We start from the raw sequence: 26,365 nt of genomic DNA on the forward strand, positions 1-26,365 counted from the left end.
TTTGGTCTGGCATGTTCCTAATAACATAATGACAGAAAAAAATCCTATTTTGTGAGCCCCTTTTGGAAACTACAGACTATCTTTCTGTCTTCAAAATGATTAATAGTTCTATTGTTGAGTATAACTTCAACTGGAAGGAAATTCTTCAAACTTCATGACCAGGTGTATTATCTGCAATCTTTGGAAAAACATCTGGTTTTGTTGTTTGATGAAAAAAAAAAAAAAGTTCCACATGCCATCCTGATCATCTCTTTCTTTTTAAAATTTTTTTTTCAACGTTTACTTATTTTTGGGACAGAGAGAGACAGAGCATGAACGGGGGAGGGGCAGAGAGAGAGGGAGACACAGAATCGGAAACAGGCTCCAGGCTCCGAGCCATCAGCCCAGAGCCTGATGCGGGGCTCGAACTCACGGACCGCGAGATCGTGACCTGGCTGAAGTCGGACGCTTAACCGACTGCGCCACCCAGGCGCCCCATCCTGATCATCTCTTTCTGCATCAGCATGAATTACTGTCAAACAGGCTACCCCAAAATCCTGAATACAGGCATGCATACTCCTGTAGTCAACTTTAAGTCAGAGCCTTTTTATGTCCAGAGAATTTTTATGAGAAGAAGAGGGCAGAATATGAAATGAGAAGTCTTGAAGATAAGGATTCAACTTTAAGTGTAAGTTTAAAAATACTTGGAAGAAATAGGAAGTCATGGTCAGAACAATATGATATGGAGTTCATTCATGGATTGGATTACTTAGGTAATTTTATGCACTATAAATGCACTTTAATGCACTATAGCCATATTATACATGGTGCTGTAAAGTCACGAATCCTTTTGAGAAAGCTTTTACTCTGGAAAATAAGATTAGAGGAAGATAATTATGCCAACTCTCTAATATTCTGGAGGAAACGCTTTTGGGAGCTGAAATGGAAAATGACAATTTGTTTATTTCTGTGTAGACAGAAATCTCTGAACACCAGGAACATCACAAATCTCTGTTCCAATTCACTTCTGCTGCGGTGTCCCTAAAACGGATACATGGATTCACAACTTTCAGCTGTCACAGACTCGATAATAATGCAGACTCCAAAACACATAACCTCAAAGGCTTAAGGACTAAAGAAATGAAATGACATGACTTCAATCTAGAGATTTCTTGGAAAACTTTTATATTCCTTTACTCCAACCTTTGCTCTCCGGCAGAGCACGTTATCGGAGTTCTGATTCTGCTTGACAATGCGTACCTAGGTAAGTTATTCGTTTAGCCTGTGTTGTCATTAGAACAAAAACATGAAATCAAAATAATGTGAAAGAGAAGGGTACTGCCACATTAGAAGTCTACCCCAACATTTCAGGTTTTATTCAAAGTGAAAACATGGTAGCGTTTTCATTGAAATTCATTTTTACACAATTTCATTTCTTTACTTGTAAAATTTGGATTCGTAAAATTTGGAGTCATGTCTACATTTTTATAAAATAGACATTTGAGAGTAATAATTATAAACAAATATTAAAAAATATATATTGTTTTATTTGTTTTGTGAAGGAAATTAGTATCCGATAAAATTAAATTGATGGCATACAAACTTTTTGTGCTTTTGTTATTTGCACTTTAATTTTGGACAGAGGTCCAAAGCTCCAATTATATATCTAAAGAGTAAGATGTCAAAAAAGGTATCAAACTATTAACTTAAGTCTTAACATTATTTCTGAAGAAAATAGCAGTCTCCTGATTTAAACTGAAAATCCACTTTGCCTGTCTTTAAGTCAAACTTCCCACATAAGATAAGTAGAAGAAACAAGATAGGTAAAACTATTTCCTACAAAGGGAAATATGGTTAAGTGGAAGAAAGCTAGTGACTTGACTTATATTAATGATCTAGGGAGTCTACATAAGCGGACAGCTCTTGTGTACTAAAGTCCAAACCCACAACCAGGTAACACACACTTGTCATGGAGGTATAATTGACAATTGTAATGTATAGTTGTTATACATTAATATAAAGTATAATGAACAATTATACTTCCATAGAGAAAATAATCATAGTATGGAATTTCACATTTATATGTAAGTTTCAATATGAAAAAGCTGGTTCTTTAGTCACTTCCCCTTTCCTCCCCACCCGGTGATGCCTTTCCTTATATATGGGTGTGTGTTCGTAGTTGTGCAGAAAGGGATTTGTGAGCGTAAGGGGGCAAAGACAAACTCCGAGTATACGTTGAAGACATATCTCAGGCAACATGTTCTAGAGGTAACAAACTTTTTGACCACAACATTTATAAACAAAACCAAGAAGACATACAAAGGGCCAACATAGCCAACATACACACGAAAAGATGCTCAATATCACTCATCATCAGGGAAATGCAAGTCAAAATCACAATGAGATATCACCTTACACCTGTCAGAATAGCTACAGTCAAAAAGATATGAAATAGCAAGTCTCGGTGAGGATGTGGAGAAAAAGGAACCCTTATGAACTGTTGGTGGGAATGCAAATTGGTGCAGCTACTGTGGAAAACAGAATGGAGATTCCTCAAAAAATTAAAAATAGAATTACCATATGATCCAGTGACTCCACTATTGGGTATTTACCCAAAGAAAACAAAACACTCATTTGAAAAGGCACAGACTCCTATGTTTATTGCAGCATTATCTACAGTAGTCAAGATATGGAAGCAACCCAGTGTCTATCCACATACATACACACTGGAATATTCCTCCGCCATAAAAAAGAAAAAAGAGATCTTGCCATTTTCAACAACATGGATGGACCTAGAGAGTATCATGCTAAGTGAAGTAAGTCAGACAGAGAAAGGCAAATACCATATGATTTCATATGTGGAATTTAAGAAACAAAACAAATGAACAAAGGAAAAAAAGGAGACAAACCAAAAAGAGACTCTTAAATACAGAGAAGAAACTGCTGGTTGCCAGAGGGAAGGTGAGTGAAATAGATAAAGGGGAATTAATAGTAAAGTTATCCTGATGAGCACTGAGTAATGTAGAGAATTGTTGAATTATTATATTGTACAACTGAAACTAATAAAGCACTGTATATTGGTAATGCTTCAATAAAAAAATCAACTAAAAAAACCAGAACTAAGTACATTGCTATCTCCTATGAGGTCATGATATGTATATATATATATATATATATATATATATATATATATATATATTTCTTTAAAAAAAAAACAACTAACAACATTTGAAAAACTACCTTTCTTTGCTTTGGAATAGTAGACTTTACTGAGACTGTACTATAAATCATATTGTACTCTATAGCAGAAAGAAGCTTTCCTAAATGTGGACTTTATTTTTATGTTACCATATTATGAAAAATCATCCTTAAAGCTACTATTGATTATTTTAATACGACTAAGCCATAACATTATACTAACATAGTAGCTATATTCTGAGATAAGTTACTTCATAGAATACCAAACACTTAACATGTGATAACTGAAAATCCCCAATTCTGACAAATTCATGCAACCTGAGATCCTTTTTTATTGTAAGCATTTATGTCTATTATAGGTCAGTAAGATGAGAGTTAGAAAGTTAAAGCAGGGAGGTTTTATTAATAATGTCTTGGGGTAAAAAAGAAAAAGTATATATGTTACCTGTGAACAATATATCTAATATATTCTATTATCTTTTTTCTGGTATATTTTTAGGATTTTCACTGTACCTTGATATTTAGGTAATGCTACCCACAAATATGAAAGCTACTTTAAAAACAAAATATACATTTTACATATAGTACTTTAGCTCCTCAATTAATGCTATTACGATTAGAAAGTATATTAATACTTGCAAATTAGATTGTTTCCACCCTCTGGGCATTATTTATGTATATTAAATGTCAAATCTAAAATGACGGATGATTTCTGACTTCAATTAGAAAAAAAATATGCATGTCTCAAAAATCACATCAAAATGATGTAAGCAACCTTTAGATTCAAACAGTATGGTTTCAAATTCCATTTATTTCTCTTCAAAATAGTATTTTGAAGAAAATGCTTCAGTCTTTTTTTAATGGCTTATAGGCTTTAGCAATATAAATGAACTTCTACTGAATATGTTCACAAATAAAATGGAAGTAATTTTCTTAAAATAATACAAGCATGACATAAAAGTGAAGGAAAAAAGCATATGGTAAATGCTATTTGCTCTTCATTATTGCTATAAGAAATGTCATCCTGATACATGGCATCAAAAAATTTGGACACACATGTTTCTAGCTCAGTCTTCTAATGACAAATAATTAGATGGGTTAACAAAAGCATACTTTGAAAAAATACATAATAATAATTCTGAATAAATGCACAGAAATGATATTTTATTTACCATGAAAAAATGTAATTTTGGACTAGGATGTAGTTTTTACATTAAGGTTTAATTTTTAAAATACTATACTTGCCAGCCATGCATAACTTCACTTGGCAGAGGGGGTATAGTTAGGAAAAACTTTCCTAAGGAAGTAGAGATTTGGCGTAAGTGACTGTGTGGGTAGACTGGATTCAGAAGAACCGGGGGTCAGGGAGTACATGAAATGTTCTGTACTGGGCGTAGGTGTGAGCTGTCTCTGGGATAAGCAAAGACAACAGTTGAAGGAGTGAAATAGCAACCTTTTCCTCTCATGTTTCTTACAGGCAAGTTCCATGACTAAATGAAGAAGGTAGGGAAAGCGAGACATTTATAGTCCAACACACGACAACGCATTGCTAGTTAGCATAATAAGTACCATCTAATTTTCTCTTTGAAATCCACTTATTCTTCAAAGCCTTAGATCATCATCAAGGGACCACATTTTCCAACTGAGGAATTCTAGAGGAAGAAATTTAGGTTTTTTTAAATATTCCAATTGTGAGCAAAACCTTTGCGAATAGCTCTTGGAATAGATTTAATAAGAAAGTAAGGTCAACATTTGTATCTTGCCAGTCAACAGTGTGAAGTATTTTCACTACTTTTGTATCTTAATACTATTTAATCGATACCCTTAGAGTTCGTTGCTGCCCAGACCAGCAAGTCTCACTTTTTAGTCATCTGATATTTCATATTGGTTAAACTCTGAGCATGCTAGCAGATTTAAATTTTTTGCTAAGAGCTGATAACCTTATAATAGCCCCCTAAAAAAGCGCTTGTAGTTTAATCTGGAGTTAATGACATTATTTCAAAATGCCACTGGTAAAATCAAAGTTACTAACTGTAGAATTCTCAATATCAGTTGGGTAGTATGGTGTCCAGTATCTTTTTAGGATGGATATGAATGTTCAGATAAATAACTCTGTCCCCAACATCTTTGGGAGAAAATATATTGCACTTAGGCATGGCTTGGAAAATATTGTTAAGCATATTAAAAGAAATTACATTCACAATAATTTTCACAATGGAACAGTTTCCTTAAATGGATTCTCAAGCAGGACACCCATCTCCAGACAGATGAGTGGAGTGCTGAACTTGTCTGCAGGTTATATAAAGTGATATGAAACAATAAGGTAACAAAAGAAGTGTTTGACTTGTCCTTTATTTTTATGGTCTGTGTCACTGCTGGTTTCCTGTTCTTTTTTGTAAGAGTTAAAAACAGTATTAAGGACCAACTTGGAAATTTACCAAAAACTATTTTTAACGCACTGCTTTTTATATTCTGATATAAAAATCAACTGAGAGATACAAAAGGATAGGAAATGTTATCTATGAATTAAAATTCAGCTTGATAGAAAGCTTTCACATATTGTGTTAGAAGTAACATGTTAGATGTCTGATATATTTAAAATTCAATATTTAACTTTTGCAATATTAAAACATGAAATATATATGGTATGGAAAATAAATTTAATAGTAATACAGGGCAAATTAATCTTTTAATGATCTAGGACTCAGTCAACTTATTAATATTATTTTATTGTTACTGTCTAAATAGCTTTTTTAATGTTAACACATGAACATGGGGCTAATGATGGAGAAATTTTAAATGATAGATACAGAGAGCATTAGAGATTTAGGGTATCATTTCAACATTAGTGATCAAAATATACTAATAGAATAATAGAATGGGAAAAGAAACCAAAAGGGTCATAAATATAATAATAACTAAACTGTATGGTGTTTACCATGTTGGGTATTCTAAGTCACTTATACAGTTCCCTAATTTTGTCATCATGACAACACTGTGAGTAACGTGAAATATTTTCCCTTTCCACAGATGAGAAAACTGAGATACAGAGAATTTTTTAAATTTGCTCAAAATTATACACCAAAGTAGCAATTTGAAATGAGAGACTCTCACTCCAAAACATAATCCAATAGGACTGGTATCATAAGAAGTACAAGAAGAGGAAGAGAATAAAATGCATTTCTTTCTCTCTTTCTCAATCCCTCTCCCTGTCCCCTTCTCCCCCTCCCCTCCCACCACTCCTCCTTCTCCCCTCCCCCTCCCTCTCAGCCTCCCCCTCTCCCCCTCCTTCTCCCCCTCCCCTTCCCTCCCCCTCTATGATCCTCCTCCCCCTCTCCCTCCCCTTCCCTCCCCCTCTATGCTCCCCCTCTCCCCCTTCTCCTCCCCCTCCTCCTTCTCCCTCTCCCCCTCTCCTTCCCTCCCTCTTTCTGCTTCTCCCCCTCCCCCTCCCCCTTCCCTCCCTCTCAGCCTCTCCCTCTCCCCTTCTCCTTCTTCTCCCTCTCCCCCTCCCCTTCCCTCCCCCTCTGTGCTCCTCCCCCTCCTCCTCTATGCATGCCCAGAGAAGAGGCCCTGTGGGAACACAGCAGTGAGAAGGCAGCTGTCTATAAGCCAGATTCCTCACCAGAAGCCACCCCTGCCAGCACCTTGATCTTGGTTCTTCCAGCCTGTGAGAAAGTAAATGTCTGATGTTTAAGCCACCCAGTCTGTGGTGTTTTATGGTAACCTGAATAAACTTATACAATAACAAAAACACATGTGAACAACAACAAAAAAATGACTATATAACAAGAGAAAGTTGGAAAATAAATGAGAGAAGAACTCTTGCACAATAACAGTCAAATAACAAACAAATACTTAGGAATAAACCTAGTAACAATGTGAAGACTCTATGTGGAAAAAAAGCTATAATTTTTATTGACAGAGTGTGCTCTTCAAGAAGAAAGCACAACTGCATTAAAATCAAGATAATGTTCATTAAAACTGTAATGTTACACTTAGCTGATTGGCAAAACATTTTAATTTTTTTCAACGTTTATTCATTTTTTGATAGAGACAGACAGAGCGTGAGTGGGGGAGGGGCAGAGAGAGAGGGAGACACAGAATCTGAAGCAGGCTCCAGGCTGTGAACTGACAGCACAGAGCCCAAAGCGGGGCTTGAACTCACGGACCACGAGATCATGACTTGAGCTGAAGTCAGCCGCTCAACTGAGTGAGCCATGAGGGTGCCCCTGATTGGCAAAACATTTTCAAGTTAACAATAATGCATGTTGTCAGGAAAACTGGATACCCCTTTATTACCCTAAATCTGTAGAACTTTTTGAAAAATAAGTTCTTATGAACAAATGTAAAGATGGACATATCCTACAAACAGTAATACCTTTCATACAGGAGCCAGGAGATATGTAAGAGAGCAGGTGTAACACTCATAACAGCATGGTTTCCTAGAGCAAAAAAGCTATAACAAGCCCATATTCATCTCCAGTAAAATGGATAAATTGTGGCAAACTGATGTATGAAATACTTTACATCAGTGAAAAAGAATGAAATGTAGCTATATAGCAAGTTGTTAAAAAAAACACAAGGTATAATTTACACACCTATAAAAAGATGTATATATAAAGTGCCTAATCATGCAAAATTAGCTGTTTAGGCATATAAATATATGTAATAAAAGTATAGATCAAAGTGAAGAAATTATTAAAAATTTAGGATAGCAGATACCTCTAGTTAGGAACCAAAAGCACAGAATCATTAAGAGGGACACATAAGACTCCAAGTAATAGGAGTATTTTTTTCTGTAAGTCAGGTGGAGAGTACATTGTGCCATTATTATTATAAATAATATTCTGGTGTCTGTATCTGCTTGACACGTAATTGAGGTAACATTTTAAAAACATACAATATATAAAACTGTAAGTGTGGTGCATACAATAGAAACGTTAATATAAGATGATAGAAAGTCTAGGAGCACCTGGGTGGCTCAGTTGCTTAAGCGTCTGACTCTTGATTTCAGCTCAAGTCATGATCTTACCATCCTGAGTCCCAGCCCAGAGCTGGGCTCCCAGCTGGGCCTGGAGCCTGCTTCAGACTTTCTAAATCTCTCCCCCTCCACCCCTCCCCTGCTCTTTCTGTCTCTAAAAAAGAAAAAAAAAATCTACAAAAATCCCAAAGTAAATAAAATAGTAACTAAATGAAGAGAATAATAAAAATAATAGCATTGCTAACCATAAGAAGCAATATAATAAATAGTATTAAGGAACTTAGTAGCTATTTGTAAAAATGTAAAACTGAATCATCATCACATAAGAATAAATTTCAAATCAATTGATACTATATTAAGGTAATGAATTATTTAATATTTAGAAAAACTTTACAAGGGTATCTTAGGTAAGAGCCATTCCCTCTAAAATAACCGCATAGAATTAATAGACAATTTAAATTAATAGACAATTTGTTACCTAGCAAAAATTATCCCAACATTTGAGATAGAGAAAGGGTCAGTACTTTAATTTCTGGCAATACAGCAAACTAGAAGTTTGGGAGGTTTGTTTCACTTAAAATTTCTGGATAAAAGATTTTAAGATCTTTAAAAAAATTTTTTTAACGTTTATTTATTTTTGAGAAATAGAGAGAGTGTCAGCAGGAGAGGGGCAGAGAGAGAGGGAGAGACACAGAATCCCAAGCAGGCCCCCGGCTCTGAACTGTCAGCACAGAGCCCGACGCGGGGCTCCAACTCACAAACCATGAGATCATGACCTGAGCCAAAGTTGGATGCTTAACCGCCTGAGCCACCCAGGTGCCCCAAGATTTTAAGATCTTTTTAATATACAGATGACCTGGAAAAAAACATAAGGGATTCTCTGGAAGAAAGAATTGACAAGAAAGTGTAAATCTCGTGAGGGCCACAGTCAGTGTTTGTCTCGAGGTACGTATTTATTTACAGACTCTTAGAGTTTGGGTACACGATCAAGCAACTGACAATTGGGCGGCAGCAGAGTGTGAAGTTACACTGGAGAACTCTGTATAAATGCAGCACTCCTGACAAATGACATTCTCTGAAGATGAACGAGAAAAGGAAAATGACCCTAGGAAGGAGACCTTGCCATATGTCCCTGTCTCATTCTTGGCTGTCGGTTGAGTGGAGAGACAGAGGGGAAAAAAAAGTCTTTCCTGCGAGTTCCTAACAATGAACTTGTCCTCATATAGGTTTGGATGTCAAACCAAAGTTCAGTTCACAGAGGTCCCAGGTGGGAGGTACCACGAAGCTCTTGGTAGAAACAAACAGAAACCATTTCTGAAGAAATGTACCTTAAACCAGGCATCAAAAAATTCCCATACATAACGTTCCAAGGAACAAAAACTCATAATCCAAAAATTAAGACAATAGAACATGTTAAATGAAAACCATTTTAAATAACAAAAAGAAGTCTGTCGATGAAAAAATCCATCATGACTCAGAGTTGACTGAACATCTTGGAGTTATATAATGAAAACAACCTTTGGGCTAATTGCTGGCAGCCACAAAAGTTATTTATTTATTTATTTATTTATTTATTTATTTATTTATTTAGAGGAGGAGCAGAGAGAGAGAGAGAGAGAGAGAGAGAGAGAGAATCTCAAGCAGGTTCTGCATTGTCAGCACATAGCCAAATGTGGGGCTTGATCTTATGAATGGTGAGATCATGACCTGAGCCAAAATCAAGATAAGGGAGCTTAACCAATGGAGCCACCCATGCGCTCCAATTATTATTATTATTATTATTATTTTACATTTATCTTTTAGAGACAGAGAGAGATAGAGCATGAGTGGGGGAGGAGCAGAGAGAGAAGGAGACACAGAATCTGAAGCAGGCGCCAGGCTCTGAACAAGCTGTCTAGCACAGAGCCCAACGTGGGGCTCGAACCCACGAGCTGTGAGATCATGACCTGAGCCAAAGTCATGAGCTTAACCAACTGAGCCACCTAAGCGCCCCACCAAAAATAATTTTTTAAGAGAATTAAAAGAATAAAAAATGAACAGGGCAGTATCAAAATTGACCAGACTCACTTGAAAAAGAAAAAAAAAAGTAGAGTGTGTATAAATAAAAAAAAAAAAAAATTGAGACTAGAAATCCCATGGATTTAACAACGGAGTACACACAACTGAAGACAGACATACAAAATAGGTTTTTTTTTTTTTAATTTTTTTTTCAACGTTTATTTATTTTTGGGACAGAGAGAGACAGAGCATGAACGGGGGAGGGGCAGAGAGAGAGGGAGACACAGAATCGGAAACAGGCTCCAGGCTCTGAGCCATCAGCCCAGAGCCCGATGCGGGGCTCGAACTCACGGACCGCGAGATCGTGACCTGGCTGAAGTCGGACGCTTAACCGACTGCGCCACCCAGGCGCCCCACAAAATAGTTTTAATAAAAGTATACAACAATCAACATGAAGAGACAAGGCAAAGAAAAACATGAAATAAAGGTTACAATACATCACCTATATAGAAAACACATCAAATCAGACTTCCAGAAAATTTAGAGAAGAGGAAGAAATACTTAACTTTGAAGATGATATAGTGGCTGAGATTTTTCCAATTTGGTAAAAGATATTATAAATTAAGGAACCCAAAGAATTCCAAGCAGGAGAAATAAGAAAAAAAACCTACCTCGAAAGCAAGTGTTCATGTATATAATTAAAAAAAATAATAGAGAAAAAACAAGCTAATGAAAAGAAACATGGACAAAAGACGTAAACATGTAACTTATAGAGCAAGTGACTAATAATCTGAAAAGATTTTTAGGATAAATTTTTATCAAAGTAATGTAAAATTTTAAAGATGCCATTTTCATTTGTAAAATTAATGATGATAAACGATACTCAGAATTGATGAGATGCAGGGCAATGGAAGCTCACATAAATTTCTAGGTGGACATGCAAATGAGATTACTCTTTCTGTCAGACATTTGCGAAGATGAATCAAAAGCCTTAAGAACATGCATACTCTTTTTTAACCCAAGGTTTCTAAACAGCGGCATGAGTGACATTTTAGGGAAATAGTTCTTTGTTGTGGGGGGCTGTCTTGTGCATTATAGTAAATTTAGGAGTGCAGAGCCTCAAGGTGGGTGGTACTAGAAGCCCGTAGCACCCCCTTGCACCCCCTTGCGCCCAGTGTCACAGCCACAAATGTGTCTATACGTTGCCCAAACTGCAAAATCGCCTGTGGGAGAGAATGGCGGCTTTAAACACATTTGCAGGCAAAGGCTGAGCTGCAGGAACGCTGCCCTCAGCACTGCTTCCGAATATGAACATTCAAAAAGATTAATTTAAGAGACAAATTAATATGAAATCACAGGAATTGGTTAAGTAATAATATAGACACAGCACAGTAAAATGTATTCATGCTAACTTCTTCCACCTTTTAAAAAGGATACTTCACTATGTATTTCCCTATAGCTATTGCCCTATAAACCTCTCTTCTCCCTTTCACAGCCAAACTTATTCAAATAATTATCTAGGTTTGATCTCTCCCTTACCCCACCCGCCAACCCCATTTTTTTAGTCCTTCTCAAGCTACTACAGTCCGGCTTAGTTCCTCATATGGTCATTGAATCAGCTCTTGCTAAGTAACCAATGACTTTCATTTCTCTAAATCTGTGGAGCTTTTTTTAATCTTCACTTTCTTCAACTTCATAGCATCACTGGCCATGGTTCATCACTCTTACTGCATTATCTTTCCTTGACTTCTTTGATAAGCATATTCTTTTGGTTTTCTTCACGTTTACCTCCTTTACCACTCGTCTTACTCCAAATGGCCATTAAACATCAGCATTCCTCAAAACTTCTAGCTGCCCTCTCATTACTCTGTGGTTTTACTTTAGGCTATTTCGCTCATTTTCATGATTTCAAGGATTATTTATGAACCGAATTTACTAAATTTTATTTATGAACCAGATCTACTCAATTTTGTGACTCTGGTCAAAGCTGTTGTTTGAAGCAACAGACATGTATATTCAGCTATTTATTTAACATTTCTACTTGGATGAGTCAAAGTCATCTCAAACCCAAACATGTACAAGATTGAACTCAAGATTCCTTCCCTACAGTTGCCCCACAAACTCTGATCCTTTTCTTTTCCCAACCTCAGTGAATACTATCACTAAAAATTCAGTTTGTCCCTTGCAGAAACTTAGGAGTAATCAGAAAACTTTGTTTTCTCTTACTTTATCATATCCAATTCATTTTCAATTTTAACACTATGTGTATTCCTGACACTTCTAAAATTAATTCACATCTCTACAAATTTACTGTCACTCTTGTAGAATAAACTATACATTTTCTTCAGGGCAGTTTGACAATATATAACAAAAGCCTTAATAATGTGCTAGACTCTTTTCAAAAAGACAAGGGATAATAATAAGTGTTGGTGAGGACATAGAGAAAAGGGGACCCTTATGTATTGTTCATGGCAACGTGAATTGGTACAGCCCTTATGGAAAACATTAGGAAGTTCCTCAAAAAATCAAAAATAGAACTACTGTATCACTCAGCAATCCCACTTCTGGATATATAACCAAAGGAAATGAAATCACTTCTCAAAGAGGTAAATGCACCTTCATGTTCACTACAGGTAACTCACAATAGTCAAGGCATGGAAACAAACTATGTGTGCACTGATGGATGAATGGTTAAAGAAAATGTGACATGATACACACACACACACACACACACACAAGCATATCATTCAGCAATAAAAAAAGGAAATTCTGCTATTTGAGACAACATGGATGAACCCTAAGGGCATCATACTAAGTGAAATAAGTCAGAGAAAGACAAATACTATATAATTTCACTTATATGTGAAATCTACACTAGTTTAACTCCTAGAAACAGAGTAGATTGGTGACTACCAGGGACTGGGGATGGAGAAAATGAAGCAATATTGGTTAAAGGGAGCAAATTTCAGTTTTAAGATAAATAAGTTCTAGAGAACTAATGTTGCTAAGAGAGTATGTCTTAGATGCTCTCACCACACACAAATATCCCTTTGGCTTCTCCAATGCAAACCTGCAGACATAGCCAGAATGACACTTGAGTAAGTATCGTTCATGCTAATTCTCATGTTCATATAATAGTGCCAACACTTCTATAATGCCTAAGATCAAAATCAGCCTCTTTCTAAGACATCAACAATATTCACTCGTTACATTTGCAGTCATCTTGGGGCTCCAAATTCTGGTAAACCTCCTTTTTTGCCAAGTCAGATAAAGACATCATCAGGAGGTCACAGAAAGAAATTAAAGCTGTGACCCTATACCTAGGGATTAGGGCAAAAGTCTAGAAGCCTAAAATTTTCACTGATACATTAACCTAATTTCCAACAACAACAAGATAAATAGAGGCATTTGAGTTTTTATTTTTTTAAATTAAGGTTAAGAGATTAACTGCAGAGAAGTGCAGATAACATATTCCAAGATCTTTGTCTTTGAAGAATTCCTTAATTAGTAACTACGCAAAGAAGACTAGCATATGTTGACTTTTTGGAGACAAACTTAAAGAAGAACTTCTAATAAAGTTCAAGAATCACATTGGGACCAAAAATTGTCAAAAGAAAAATTTTACAGGCGAGCTATAAAACCTCTCACTGTCAAACAAAGATTCTGTCCTACACCATGCAGTACAGCTGCACATGTAGGGCAAACAGCTTACCTGGGGTAACGTAAATCTTACAGATCGCAGAAGGAAATGTTTGCCAGAGTCTCTTTAGAGCTGTACAGTTATTAATAATCTGACGGAAAGATCTCTCAATCCCAGACTCTACTGCAGTTACAAAATAAAAGTTTTTTTTAATAGCTTACTATGCTTTATGAAAATGTGTTCTATTATGATTGTTCGTCACTCAAATGTAACATTTTGGACTTAAATGCAAATTAAGCCCTTAGGTTAAAAATCATAGACTAATACGGTCAGATCTTAGCTACTGAAAATCTTGGATATATCACTGCACCCATTACTTTCATTCACAAGTTAAAATTCACATCAGAAATCCTTTGTAAAAGCATAACTGAAAATTACTACACAACATAATAAATCTATCAGAAACAAGGCAGTGATTAAAAAGCATAGATAGTGTAAATACACATATTTTAAGATTATTCCATAGGTTAAATATTATTTTAATAAATAATATTTGGCTCTGTCCTGTTTTCTAAAATACATAAAAATGTGTATAATAAATATATACATATGCAAATGCATCTATAGATCTATAATAAAAATTACTTAAACTCTTATTTTTCCTGAAGCCTACTGACCTCAAGAAGACTAATACGAGGGTAACCACAGGAAAAAAAAAATTGAAGAATTTCGGGCCCTGGTGCATTGTGAGAGAGAAAGAGAGAGAGAGAGAGAGAAAAAACACTTAAACTGAATACTTGATTATTGAAGGCCAACCTCATAAGCAAAATGTTTTCCCTCAATTACACCTAATTATTTAATTGTTTACATTTACTAACGAAACGAAACAAAACAAACAACTGTAAGGGGCTGTTTTTCAGCAAGTAAGTAATCATCAATCAACATGTACAGAAAGATTCTTAAAATTATATGAAGCTGGTCTGTTGAAATAGAATGGCATATTTTATCCCAATCAATGCATAAAAGTAAAATTATCCATAACTGAGGCATGTTTCTCTGCTGTACAGTTCAGCTGTAATGATCCCCACACACTGCACTTGCACATCAATTATGATAATCATAATCACGGTCGTTAAGCTGAATGTTCATTATTATCAGGATGCTGGTGACAGCAGATTCAATCACCGGGTGCAATGGGCAAGCAGTCACAGTCCCACCCAAGTTTCTGCAGACAGCGATGTGCCACATTAAATCTCTGATGTGTTCCACATCCCACTCCATTCCAAAAGCTGTAGACGGTAAAGGTCAACTTTATGTTCTGTGCAATATGCTTAGGTTCTCTAAATTAATTCTTCGGAGTACTAGATATTTTTATGCTTTGTAGCTTATGAAATCCTGTTTAGGACGAAAATGCATGTGAAAATAACAAAAAAGGGCTGCCCTACTGTTGTAATTCACCTACAATAAGGCATATGAAGAAAGGCTCTATGAACATGAGCCGTCTTAAAAGTCTCTTCCTGAACTCTGCAAACGGGAAAACATGAAATCGTTCCATTAAAATCAATTGTCTAAAATGCATATGAGAACTCATTCCAATTTAGATAAAGGCCTTAGACTATTACTTCTGCTTCAGTAAATATGAACATATGTGAATGTTTTGACAACCAAAAGAATGTTTCTAGTATACTGTATTTTTGTATTGTCCAACTCTTTTAGATCTACCCAAATAGATTAAATTAATAGTGACTGACTGGTATATACTCCTTATTGAACTTCACTTTTATTTTAAAGATTGATATCAGCATGACAAAGGATTTATAAATACAAATTATTTACCTGAACTTAAAAAGTTTGACCATTTAAGACACAGGCCTACCAATCTAACAACTTAAGTTGGAGCATTTTATGAACAGATTGAAGAAATATGCGTAAGTGATATGATATGTTTTATTATATTTTTTCTTATAGATTTCCATGCTTTTAAGAAAAATAATATATATGTTAGTTTTCATTATTGATTTTCATACTATGAAGAAAAAACTGTACTATTTGCTCTCCATGTGTTGACTTTGTGATGTCCTTGTATAGTTATTTGTATCAACAGCATTAAACATAAAACAAAAATACTAAATACTATTTTATATTTAATTGAGTTAATGTGAATGTGATTAGAGAAACAGTATCTAATTAACATTTGATTTTCTCTCAACTGATACCTTTCAACATCGTGTAACAAATCATTTGAAAATTATAACCTCCATGCCTATAGAAGATAGAAGAGAGGGGCGCCTGGGTGGCGCAGTCGGTTGAGCCTCCGACTTCAGCCAGGTCACGATCTCACGGTCTGTGAGTTTGAGCCCCGCATCGGGCTCTGGGCTGATGGCTCAGAGCCTGGAGCCTGTTTCCGATTCTGTGTCTCCCTCTCTCTCTGCCCCTCCCCCGTTCATGCTCTGTCTCTCTCTGTCCCCCAAAAAATAAATAAATGTTGAAAAAAAAATTAAAAAAAAAAAAAGAAGATAGAAGAGAAAGGGATGATCTTAAAACATGATGGAAAATGTGGAGAAACAGGAACCACCTATATTTAATTGAGCTGTTTCTTGGCTGAAATCAATTTACTGCTTTCAACTCAATGTCATGTACATTTAAATGTTTGTAAACAGTCTGTCTTCCCACAGAAGAAGCACAAACCAGGTCAGCTTTCCTTCTTCAATATTTGGAGCTTAATCACTCTAGCTTCCCTAAAACTATCCTTACTCCACGAATATTGAATAAATTGTTAACTACAACCTCAGTAATCAAGAAACAAAGTTTTATAAAAATAAAGAAAAAGGGGGCGCCTGGGTGGCGCAGTCGGTTAAGCGTCCGACTTCAGCCAGGTCACGATCTCGCGGTCCGGGAGTTCGAGCCCCGCGTCGGGCTCTGGGCTGATGGCTCAGAGCCTGGAGCCTGTTTCCGATTCTGTGTCTCCCTCTCTCTCTGCCCCTCCCCCGTTCATGCTCTGTCTCTCTCTGTCCCAAAAATAAATAAAAACGTGGAAAAAAAAAATAAAGAAAAAGAAGCCTACCTTTAGTAGTTTACTGGACCCAATTCTCACCCAGATCACTTAATATCAAGTCAAAATATAAATTATGTCTAATAGTTGTAAGATTTAACATATAAACAACAAAATGTCTCCCCCCATATTGTGCAGATTATATTAGCCACACAGAAGAATGATTTGTTTATTTAATATGGTTATTTGAAGAGGTTAGAAAGTAGTAAGAAATAAGGAAGGAATGGAGAGAAGAAGGAATTTCAATTTGTTTTTAGTATTTTTCTACATGGTTTTATGTAGAGTTACGTGGATTCATGATTTAATAAGATTTTTAAAATCCCTACACGTTTCCATCTTAATTTTGGGGGCCTACAAGAACAATTATTTGTCATTAACTTTTAAAGTATGTATACTTTCTAAAAGTATGCAGAGGCACACAATGATTCCTCAAAGGAACAAAATAAACTATTTTTCATTTTAGCGAGTAACCAAAAGTCTCTGTATGTCCATGAAGTTGCTTACTTCAGTAAGACAAATGCATATTCTTTTTTTTAATGTTTTACTTATTTATTTTGAGAGAAAGCGTGTGTCTGCACATGAGAGAAAGCCAGCACAGGGGAGGGGCAGAGAGAGACAGAGGGAAAGAGAGAATCTTAAGCAGGCTCCATGCTTAGCCTTTAGCCTGACCAGGGGCTCAATCCCACCACTGTGAGATCATAACCCAAGTCGATATCAAGAGTCAGACATTTAACCCACTGAGCCACCCAGGCACCCCAGATAAATGCATATTCTTGGAATGTCAGAATGTATGAGGTGAATCTGTCATATAAAACCAAAAAGAACCGTATTATTTTAGGAAAGAAACATTTGCACAAGAATCTTTCTTACTGTAAAGTAGCTTAATGTCCTAAGGTAAGTCATTTATGTTTTAAAGAAATGAACACTTCCTTGAATTAAATAAAATGGTGAGAGGGCATAAAAACAAAAGATGTTTATGTCAAATAGAAATAAGATGTAGATCATATTATGCACATTCAAAATATGAAATTAAATAGTTTGAAAATTATATTTAGCTTATATTCTAAATGGTTGCATATTAGGTAAAAGCAAATGCCTAGAATACATCATCACCAAATATTTAGATTTGCCAATCAAGGAGTTAGGAAGAACTACTCACTGTACACATTCCTTATGCTGTGGAATTATTATTTAGTATTTTAGAGATCACTTTTTAAGAAAGATGACTTAGTAGGTGAAAAGAAAAAGGCACTTTCTAAAGAATCCACAGCATTCCCCAGTAACTTACCCTTGGTAATCCCACGGTTACAATATCCTAAAAAAAGACTTTTTCTTAGAGTTTAGTAAAATAAAGATAGATCTCATTTTTCTTAAGGGTCTAACATGTTTCTTCCTCTTGAGTAATGAGGATATGTCTATAACTTGTGTTTTCCTCTTCATCTTCACCATCTATAAGCTGAAATTCCTGCTGCCGCTGCAGTAATGTTCTCTGTATTTTGTGAGCATAGACAACTGTTCTCATTTAAGATCACTTTCTCTTATTTTTATTTCTAAAATATAACCTTTGCTGTATTTGCCTTTTAGTATGGTGCCTTAAATCCTTTTGGAAGGAGGCCGTGTGTAAATGAATAAATCCTCATTGACAGACTATTAATAGAACCAGTATGTCTAATATACTATATAGACCTCAGTGGCTTTAACCCTTTTCCAAAAAGTCACTCACAACTTCACTTTATCTGTGTAATTATTTTTGTCATTAAGTTACAGTTTCTGTTAGATAATAGGACAAACACACAGTAACAACTTTCATTGGCCTCATATTATACAAGAAATCTTGGTGTTTTTCCTATTTAGAAATTTTTATGTAAATGCTAACAAATATAACTCTAGAGTCATTTAATATTTATTTGCCTCTTCTTTTCTATTTCATATTATATATTCCTATCTATCTATCTATCTATCCATCTATCATCTATCTATCTATCTATCTATCTATCTATCTATCTATCTATCCATCCATCTATCTATCCATCTATCTATGTATCCATCTATCTAGCTATCCATCTATCTATCATCTACTTCTCCATCTATCCACATACACACAGAGGTTGAGAGAAAACAACCAAGCGCTGATCTCCGTGCCTGAGAAGTGGACTCTACTCTGTAATCGCAGATTCAAACTTTGACCCTGACTGGCTTTGGCAAAGCCATGATGCATGTCAGAGATCATAGGGTGGCTGACATATAACACTAAAAAACAAAAACACAAACCTTTCACTGCCACAAGTCGGCAGTGTCATGTATACATAAAATAGCTATAAATAATTTTATAACCAGGAAAGTGTTAGCTGCAATGAGAATATTTATATTTGTTACAATTGGTGCATATTTTTAGCCTTTCCAAAGGAACATCACTTTTAAATGTTCACCAACTTACCTTGTCACAGATCCATTTCTTAGGATTTTCATCCCTAAAATGTTGACTTCCGTACGAATTGGGACCATACTTGCTTGATGAATGCATTAATGGGATGTACTTTTTATTTTTATGGTAGGAAGAAAATGGCAAAAACCTGAAAGAATATTTAAGTGATATTGTTAATTTTATATCTACAGATATTTGATTTAAAAAATTAGAATTTAGAGAAGTACTAAAGCATAGTGAAAATAAAACATGGCTTGGAATCAGAATACCTGGATTCGACTTCAACCTCTGCCACTATCTCTGTTACTAACTTTTATGAATCTTCGTGTCTCATTCAGCAAATGGAGATACCAAAACTTTTCTCACAGAATTTTGTATAAGTTTCAAATATTTTGGAAATATAGAAAAATTTTAATAAACTTATTAATGATGCCAAGTAACTTACTTAAAATTTATTGTGTGAACAAAAACTTTCTTAATTTAAAAATGGTATCCAAAAATGAAAAGGATGCCCGGTATAAAAAATTCTCATTGAAATGGGTTGTGTTCAAATATACTTTTCCTTTTTTTATTGAGGTATAATCGACAAGCAAGGTTATATCAGTTTCAGATGTATAGTATAATTCAATATTTGTATATATTGTGAAATGATCATCACAGGTCTAGTTAATATCTGTCACCATACACAGTTACAGAATTTTTTTTCTTGTGATGAGAATTTTTTAAGATTCATTCTCTTAGCAACTTTCAAATATGCCATACAGTATTATAAATGATAGCATCATGCTGTACATTACATCCCAATAACTTATTTTATAACTGGAATTTTGCACCTTTTTGACTCTCTCCACTCATTTCATCCACCTGCCCTCCGCCCTCTATCTCTGGCAACCACCAATCTGTTCTCGGTTATCTATCAGAACTTTTTTTTTTTAAGATTTCACATATAAGTCAGATCATATGGTATTTGTCTCTGTCTGACTTATCTCAATTAGCATAATGCCTTCAAAGTCCATGCATGTTGTTGCGAATGGAGAGATTTCATTCTTGTTTATGGCTGAATTATATTCCATTGTATATACCACATATTCTTTTTCCATTCATCCACTGATGGACAAGACATTTCCATATCTTGGCTATTGTAAATAGTGTTGCAGTGAACACGGGGGTGAATATGCTTTTCTGAGTTAGTGTTTTTGTTTTCTTCAAATAAATCCATAAGTGAATCTGCTGGATCATACGGTAGGGAGTTCTAGTTTTAATTTTTTGAGGAACTTCTACACTGTTTTCCACAGTGGCTGCACCAATTTACCAATTTGCATTCCCATCAACAGTACACAAGAGCCTCCTTTTGTCCACATCTTTGCCAACACTTATATCTTTCTGATGGGTGTAAGGTGACTCCTTGTGGTTTTGATTTGCATGTCCCTGATGATTAGTGATGTTGAATATCTTTGCATATACCTGTTGCCCATCTGTATGCCTTCTTTGGAAAAATGTCTATATAAGTCCTCTGTCCGTTTTAAAATTAAACTGTTTCTCTTTTTGCTATTAAGTTGTATGAGTTCTTTATATGTTTTAAACATTAACCTCTTATCAGATTCATGATTTGTAAATGTTGTCTCCCATTAAGTAGGTTGATTTTTCATTTTGTTGATGGTTTCTCTTGCTGTGTAGCTTTTTATTTTGATGTGGTTCCACTTGTTTATTTTTGCTCTTGCTGCCTTGGCTTTTGGTGTCAAATCCAATAAAATCATCCCTAAGTCTGAGGTCAAGGAACTCACTATGATTTTGTTCTAAGAGTATTAATTAAGGTTTCAGGTCTTATATTCAAGTCTTTAATCCATTTTAAGTAAACTTTTTGTGTATGTTGTAAGACAGTAGTTCAGTTTCATTCTTAACTCACCCAAATAATGAAGGCATCTTTGGCAGGGGTTATGAATAACAGGGCTTTTCAGTCACCCAGACCAGTATCCACATCTTAGCTTTGCCCTTGCCAGCTGTGTTCCCTTATGAATGTTACTTGACCTCTACATGAGATTTTACTTCCATCCAGGGTTGTTGTAAGGAATGAACAAGTAGAAGTTAGCTTGTTGTCACAGCCACCATTATCATTATCATTATCATGCTTATTTTAATGTGTTACCATGATCAACATAAAAGATCAAAATTTTAAAATCCACATCTAAGATTTTGATGTAATGTGGTGAATTGTTAAAAAACCTCACCAGAACCCTCTGAAATAAGAGTAAAGAAAAAAAAATTATAAATCTACAAGAAGAAAGAGGACAGGAGAGGAGAAACAGCAGATTAAAATACCAACAAATTTTGGGCAGGTGAAAAGCAGATAGATAATTCAAAACGACTGAAATCACAGTTCCAGAAAAGGGAGAGGCTAAAGGGAAAGGTCAATGTTGCACAACCTTGGCGAGGCTCAGGGAAAAAAGCTACAGTCATTGCAGAAGGTGAGAGTGAGGGATAAAACTGGAAACAGATTAAAAGTCTATGCAAGGAGTGATTAAATCCCCAGGTTCCTCTCCCAGTCCATGCATCCATGAGAAGAGTTTATTGTCAGAAACTTTACACTGGAGAGCTCTGGTCTCAGTGGGAGCAGGTGGCAGGCCAAGGGGGAAGCACCAAATGGGATATATGGGTTTTAAATCAGTGTCTAGGGGCGCCTGGGTGGCGCAGTCGGTTAAGCGTCCGACTTCAGCCAGGTCACGATCTCGCGGTCCGTGAGTTCGAGCCCCGCATCGGGCTCTGGGCTGATGGCTCAGAGCCTGGAGCCTGTTTCCGATTCTGTGTCTCCCTCTCTCTCTGCCCCTCCCCCGTTCATGCTCTGTCTCTCTTTGTCCCAAAAATAAATAAACGTTGAAAAAAAAAAATTTAAATCAGTGTCTATTCAGTGAACTCTTCCCTTGCTCATGTCTATGTGAACTGGCAGTGGGACTTAAACAATTCATCTGACTAATTCGTCTTCTCAAAAGATCCTGGAAGTGCCCAGAGAAACAACTTCAAATTTCGACATTTGAAGATTTCTTAATGAAAAGCCTATCAGTCAAAAAGCCACACTCACACACAACTACAGTTTCTAGTCTGATTTTTAGAGTCTCCTTTAATATGAATGTAAGAATGGATTCCCAGTTGGGGGAAATACCAACATGAAAGACAGACACATCTCCAAGCATAAAAGACATAAAAGATAATCTGGAGGAAAGAAATCTAATGAAGGAAACAGGAATATACTTCAAACACTTTTCATTAATGTAATCAAAGAAGATATGATACTAATGAAGTTGGAGTTTGATGCTTTTTTAAATAAAAGAAACATTTAGAGAAAAAGATCTGGGCAATAAAAAATATATATTATACAGTGAAGTGGAATATTCTGCTGAGAAGAATATTCTGAAATTCAGACTTTGGAAAAACAAAGTTGAAGTTCAACAGATTTATTGACCCTAACCATTTGTCAATATTTTCATATATATTACCTCATTTAATTAACACAAGAAAGGCTTTTTAATAAAATCTAAATTCAACTGAAAATTTGTTTCCTTGCCATTACGTTCATAAATTTGCTTTAAAAAGTAAGGGGAAACAAGCATTATTTCATCAGTTTTCACACTTCTCTATAATTTATTTTTAATGTTTATTAATAAACTGCTCTTTAATATTTTTCCTAATGAAAAATTCTTAGGAAAAATTTGTTTAAAATAAAAATAAACAGAACACAGAGCTTTGAATCACACAAGATTACACACGCATGTATTACATATGCTCCTGGGAAAATAGCTCTCATATAAGACAGATTATGGTCCTTCCAGTACTAATTTGCACATGGGATGGACATCACACGCACAAAAATTAATGTGGCCCCAATGTCCCTGAGTATACAAAAGGGGTGCTGTGAGCCGGCTGCTGCACTTAGACTTTTTATCACTTCTGAATTGCATTTTAATAGTACATTTTTCTTTTGTGTCTGAACAAAATTTGCTTTCTCAAGGGAATGGATGGCTGAGAAGACAAGGCTGAAAGACTAAGTACTTTCCTGTCCACGAGTTAATTTTACTTTCACTCAGCCATAATGTTTCACTGAAGGAACGTGTATGCATATTCTTAAGTGTATGTATGTATGTATGTGCATATGTAGGTAACGTATTAAAAATATTTAGATGTTTATAAATATTTTTCAAATATTTAGCTTCAAATTAGGAATACATTATTTAATTCTTAAATAGGATTTGCTCTGTAAAAGTACAAGTAGCTATGAAAACCCTAAAAACATCAATTTAGCTTATGATCCAACTTTTAGAAAATATCAATTACTTTTTGAAATGTTATCTTTTGCCAATTTTAAATAGATATTCAGATGCACTTCTTGCTTGCAGTCATTTCTTTTCAATTGGATGAATAGCATATTAAAGAAGATACAGGTTAGCCTATTATTTTTATAATTTCATCAAAGATTCAGATCTGGAATAAATTCTAAAATACATTGTGGACAAACAGTGGCTTTAAAAACACATCACTACCTGAACGTGTGGGCAGTTAGGGAAGAATCTGTAAGGAATCTCGGGAAGCAAAAATTAAAACCAGTCAATTAGCTTCAGGGAAAATGAGTCCCTGAGTATACTTACTATATTTTCCAAAAAAAAGAAGACTAATGAATTATATATTTTTTCTCTCTGATAACTCCCTTTTATTACCCCTTTTTTATATTCCTACTATTGCCACTCACAATGCTAGGTTTTCCTCCAACTCATTTATTTCACTGCCAAATAACTGAAATCTACAAATTATGAACCCCTCTTGCCTATTGATTGAAGCCTATATTCTTCAGTCCATCTGTCAAGCTTCCTAGAATGCACTTGATGTGTCCATTTTCCATCATTCCTTATCTGCCATCCCCCTGACGCCATTCTCCTTTCTGTCTTTCTGTCTTTCTGTCTTTCCATCCTAGGCAACCTAATTGTCCCAATCCAGGCCCACACTGATTCCTCTACTGTCCTGATATCCACCCATTAAACTAACATTCAATGAAGCTTTTATATACTAAGCACTTTGGAAAACATTGAGATAGAATGATGGAAGATGGACTATACTTAACAGGAATTCTTGCCTAATGGCAGGGGGTAGAGAATAAGACAACACAGAATGTGTTAAGTTGTGTGATGGATGTATGCACAAGAGGTTACTAAGGTACAGAGGAAGGTTTATGTCTGCATGTGCATATGTGTTTGTAATATGCCAATGTGCATGCTTATGTTTTGGGGTTACTGGCAAGCAGTTGGGAGATGGGACATGGAAAAGTTATCTTTCCAGGCTGTGTTTGCCAGAGCTGAAAGACAAGTACTCAAGTTAAGAAGTTGGTAAAAGCCAATTTAGACAGAAGAAACAATATATACAAAGATACAGAGGTGAGTTAGAACAGGAAAAGGAATTCCGAACTGAGAGGGTTCAACACAGCTGGAAATTGGGTTCTTTATAAAGGACACGAAGTAGATCATGGAGAGCCTTTTGGTAAAGATGACTGTACAGTAAATAAGAAGAATATGTACAGTTATTATTACAGATCTTTATAACTTGCAAAGCATTTGTTTTTATGTTTACATGTATATAAAGTTTGACACTTGATAGGGGAGTTATGCAAGCTGCAATGGATTTTAGCTGGGTAAATCACCCCAAGATGAACATGGTGATAACAATTTATAGATACCAAGGTACATGCTTACGGAACAGGTCTCAAACACTGAACATGCCCTAGATCAGGCCTCCTAGTAAAATACATGTATTAACACAAAGCAAGATAAAGGGATACTTTATTCAGGATAAAGGGACACTTTATTGCAAGTTAGGAATTTGGTTCCAGACCACAATGAATTCTCCAAGAGCTATGCAAAAGATGCAAATAAGATTGTGTGTGTGTGTGTGCGCGCGCGCGCGCACGCCTAGGCCAGAGGTAAGAGAAATAGCAAAGCACAGCAAGGCAATATCTAACCTGAGTTTTAAGAAATGGGTCAGACTTCATTAGACAGACACAGAAATTGAGAAGAGCATGGATTTCAGGGACTTGTATGAGTAGATGCTCAGAGGTAAAAGCCTGGAACACACATGTAGGGTCTTATAAATTATGTAGCTAATCTTCCCGGAAAATAGAAACAACACTTTTCATGGGGTGCATACCAGCTCCTATGAGAACAGGCTAAGCTTCAAAAGTTTTATCTTACTTAACGTCTATAGGAAATACTGTCTCAGTTACTTTATTCTTTCCTCACAGATACTATTGCCAAACTTGGGCTCATCATTGGGCTCTTGGCCAATCTTCTCTTTGAAACGCAGACTTGACCACAGCATTACAAAGGCTAATCAATACTGGAGATCAAGGAAAGGTAGCCTGTGACCACGTCTCATAGCTCTCTCTCTGTTGCTAAATCAGATGCCTTGAGATCCTTTCATTCCAAGACATGCCTGACATTTTTCACCTTTTACTGAAAAAAATATTTTTTTTATAAATGAATTATAAGATAAATACAGGATTCTTACATAAGTGACTATCAATACATCCACTTTTTCATGTGGGAAAAGGAAATAAAAATACTTTTCCATCATCTCAGATCAGTTATAAAATGATTTAGCCTTCAAGTTTTTAAAATCTCCTACACTTCATAGACAAGAAAATGTAACGTAATGAGATGATAGCATAGCAAATAAGGTCTTATGAATTTTATTGACTTAATATTTGAGTAATTGAACTTCACATGTGCAAGCAGTAGTTTACTTCTAACTCTATTAAGAGTGACTTCACGATAATATTGTTTCTTAACCATGTACTACTGAGGTAAAAAATGACCAGAGACTCAGAAAATCAGTTATCGGTTTGGCCTTATATACTACACAGAGAGGGAGTCATGCCAATTATTTTTTCTCATAGCAATAATGGTTGCCATAAAAGTTTTCTCGTAGCAGAATTGTAGAATATACTCAAAAGATCACAAGTTGTGTTAATAAAATCTTAGTTTATGAGCAGCCCATCCCAATCATTAACAACACTGGTAGGACAGACACTCCCTAATGGGGATACAGGAGTGAGTG

At 35.5% G+C, this 26,365-nt stretch overlaps 1 protein-coding gene across 3 annotated transcripts in view; it reads right to left on the reverse strand.

Moving 5' to 3' along the window:
- The window catches only part of SPATA17 (spermatogenesis associated 17), a 200,901-nt gene that overhangs the window by 41,908 nt on the left and 132,628 nt on the right, over window positions 1–26,365 (reverse strand). For all 3 annotated transcript variants that reach the window (XM_045455755.1, XM_045455756.1, XM_045455757.1), the window contains one exon: window positions 19,286–19,421. In XM_045455755.1, coding sequence (XP_045311711.1) covers window positions 19,286–19,421 — 136 coding nt within the window. The remainder of the gene's footprint in view (window positions 1–19,285; window positions 19,422–26,365) is intronic.

Source organism: Leopardus geoffroyi, chromosome C3 (assembly GCF_018350155.1).
Source record: "Leopardus geoffroyi isolate Oge1 chromosome C3, O.geoffroyi_Oge1_pat1.0, whole genome shotgun sequence".
Lineage (NCBI taxonomy): Eukaryota > Metazoa > Chordata > Mammalia > Carnivora > Felidae > Leopardus > Leopardus geoffroyi.